Source organism: Anarrhichthys ocellatus, unplaced genomic scaffold, assembly GCF_004355925.1.
Source record: "Anarrhichthys ocellatus isolate YVR2014 unplaced genomic scaffold, GSC_Weel_1.0 scaffold6617, whole genome shotgun sequence".
NCBI lineage: Eukaryota > Metazoa > Chordata > Actinopteri > Perciformes > Anarhichadidae > Anarrhichthys > Anarrhichthys ocellatus.
Genome location: NW_022286591.1, coordinates 1 through 2,749, shown reverse-complemented (window position 1 = coordinate 2,749; position 2,749 = coordinate 1). Strand labels below are relative to the sequence as shown.

The window sequence follows — 2,749 nt, the reverse complement described above, 5'->3', positions numbered from 1 at the left end:
TTAAGTCTATAGGCCAACATCAACTGAAGTCTTGGAGACACGGACAGCAGACCAAGAGAAGGATCCACATTCCTGACTTGTTGATATCACAGGGCAGACCTCTTCCCGGGTCTTTGGCCTTCCTGGAGCCACAGAGTGGACAACCAGACCACACAACCAATGAGATGTAAGGAAGCTCCAGCACCACAGCACTCAACATACTGAACCACCTTCAGCTACAGACTTTCTACACTTCACTGCTTTGATGTAGAGTTCAGTTAAATTAAAAAAGGGGACATGTAAAAATGATCCTGTGTTATGTCACACTTTACCCTCACTGATGTTTGGTTAACATGAATCTTCTTAAGTAGTTAATCTGTTAAAGATGACAATAAAATAGTGTACATTTGTAGGACACCGTCAACAAATAATCAAAATGCTCAATTTCGTCAAAAGTAAAGCCCTTCATCGTTATGGATTGTTCACTTCATCCTCACAAACCTAAAGGAACTCCTTAAAGCAAGTGTAACATAGTCCATCTACTCAGGGGTAGTAGTAGGGTCAACAGTACAAATGAACATAACAGGGTCACTTTGTTATTTAAAATATTTATTGGAACAGTTTGGGCAGACTAGCCAGAATTAGGGGGATAACAACAAATTGAAAGGGTTCTTGAGGATGTGATTGAAATTGTTGTGGTGGTGAGGGATCAGTTTTCCTTGTGGTTGATGTCATTGGAGAGAGATAGTGTGGCAGAATTTGAGAGGAAAAAGGGTGATATGGAGAAGGAAACGGCACATATGCAAACTGCGGTGGCTGAGAGTTGGTCTTTTTGGCTTGTCACTTCTGAGATGGATATTGGAAATAGGGAGGCAGAAAAGGATATTGAGGAGGAAATGACATGTATGGAATATGCTGTGGCTGAGGTTTAGCAGTGGTTGTAGCTGGTTTTGCAGTCGCTTGCAGAGGCCAAGAGCCGTGCCAAGGAAAGGAATGGTAGAAAGGGTAAGGCAACATTGAGGGAGGAGCTGTGGCTGCTGGCTTTGCAGTGGCAGTTGGTGCAGCTGGAACAGGATGAGGAAAATAATAATAAGGATGGAAGAAAGGGGGGTATAGTGGAAGTTTAGGCATTTGTGGTTTCTTTGCAGCAGCCTCTGGTACCAATGGATAATGAGCATAGGGTGGAAAGTAATAAGATTCAGGAATTACAGGAAGTGAATAATGTTGGTTATTCGGCAACTGGGGCACCAGCGGCACATGCCGGGGCGGCGACTGGAGCACCAGCGGCACATGCGGCACATGCCGGGGCGGCGACTGGAGCACCAGCGGCACCTTCTGGGGCAGCGCCTGCATCTGCTGGGGCGGCAACTGGGGCACCACCTGGGGGGGCGCCACAGGGTATGATGGAGGGTACCAGGGATGCTGAGGTTGTGGGGCAGCAGTAGCAGGGGCACGACACCAGAGTGAGACTGGAATTCCCTGCCAATGCATTGGGAGCACATAACTTCCACCCTTGGAGAAGAAAACAAAAATCAGAACCCAAGGTAACAAACTAGTTCAGGTTACACTTTCACAGTAAACACATTTTCATTGTTGATGACTCTACAAGCCTATATTTGCTGTCAATTAATTTAGTCAAAATCAGAAAATAGTTGCCCAATCCAAACCAGTATATACACAGACACCATTTAAATTTAAAGACAAAAAAAATAAATTATATATTTTTTTAAATGCCTGGATTAGCCACCAATAGTCAACTTCCTGCACCATTCTGGCAGAACTACTGGCATCAAACAGCATTACCTCTTGAACCATGTTGCAGCCATCATAGGGAACCAACATGACGAGCACAAGAGAGTTCCTCAGCATGCTGTAGCCACATGAGTAAGGGACTTGGGACAGAGGCATTGGAGATGTGTTTTCTGTGGGGAACAAAGGGTTTTTTGCAATCAGCAATAAAGCCCAATTGTAGTGTTTAAACAGATATTATAGTGACTTAATCTGATCACTTTACCTTGTTCCACTGTAAACTGCGAGACTCCTGGTCCCACTGCGCTGAACTTCATCTTGTCCCCACCACACTGCAGAGAGGGAGACATGAGCCTCCAGGCTGCTTCTCTGGAACTGGCATCCTGCACTTGACCTTCTGACCAGCCTGAATGAGATTACATCTTTCTTGAAGTTCGCAAGAACTGTAAACCGAGTACTTTAAAACGTTTTGCAGTTCAGTCAACAAATAGAAATGTAACCGAACCAAACTTTCATTCAATACAGTAAGGATCTCAAAGATGTTTACCTGTAAAGTCCGCTTGATAAGCAGCTGCATCCTCCGTAGAAGAGTTTGAGGACGGCTTCTTGGTTCCGTCAATGACTTGTGACTCGAGGCCTGAGCCTTTCTTGAAGACTCTCCCGAACACAACTTTCCCCTCTTGGACACCTATCGTTTTGGATGAGTCAGCTTCTTTTCGCCCTTCTCGTCTTCCTGTTTTCTTCAGTCGATAACAGTCTATTGTTTGCACCAAACAACACATCAAAAGAATGGCTGCAGCTAAGTAAACCGCAGCACTTTTCTTTCTTCCTTTACTCATCATTCTGTTACACGTGACTTCCAGAAATGCTAAGAACTGACAACTTCTGCTTTGCTGCAGCTATTTGTTCTGTGATATTCTCTACGAAAACCAATCAAACTCTGCGAAATTGATTGCTCTCTAATCACCTGCCATTGGTTCCACCTGGGAAATGTCACTGCCACAGGTCACAAGACAAGAAG

At 44.6% G+C, this 2,749-nt stretch overlaps 1 protein-coding gene across 1 annotated transcript; it reads right to left on the bottom strand.

The window, feature by feature from the left end:
• Positions 1-577: 577 nt before the first annotated feature.
• On the bottom strand, positions 578-2,625 carry LOC116380265 (titin-like). Its single transcript, XM_031842207.1, has 4 exons — positions 2,276-2,625; positions 1,994-2,134; positions 1,783-1,901; positions 578-1,491 (listed from the first exon to the last, which is right to left on the bottom strand). The coding sequence occupies exons 1-4, from the start codon at positions 2,568-2,570 to the stop codon at positions 820-822; spliced, it is 1,227 nt and encodes a 408-aa protein (XP_031698067.1). The 5' UTR covers positions 2,571-2,625; the 3' UTR covers positions 578-819.
• Positions 2,626-2,749: the final 124 nt, after the last annotated feature.

Bases quoted from the DNA above. Each gene is read 5' to 3' on its own strand.
- LOC116380265 (XM_031842207.1), bottom strand. From the start codon at position 2,570: ATGATGAGTAAAGGAAGAAAGAAAAGTGCTGCGGTTTACTTAGCTGCA. The intron at 1,902-1,993 runs GTAAAGTGATCA...TGTTCCCCACAG, and splicing joins GCAGTTTACAGTGGAACAAG to AAAACACATCTCCAATGCCT. The intron at 1,492-1,782 runs GTAATGCTGTTT...TTCTTCTCCAAG, and splicing joins GCTGCAACATGGTTCAAGAG to GGTGGAAGTTATGTGCTCCC.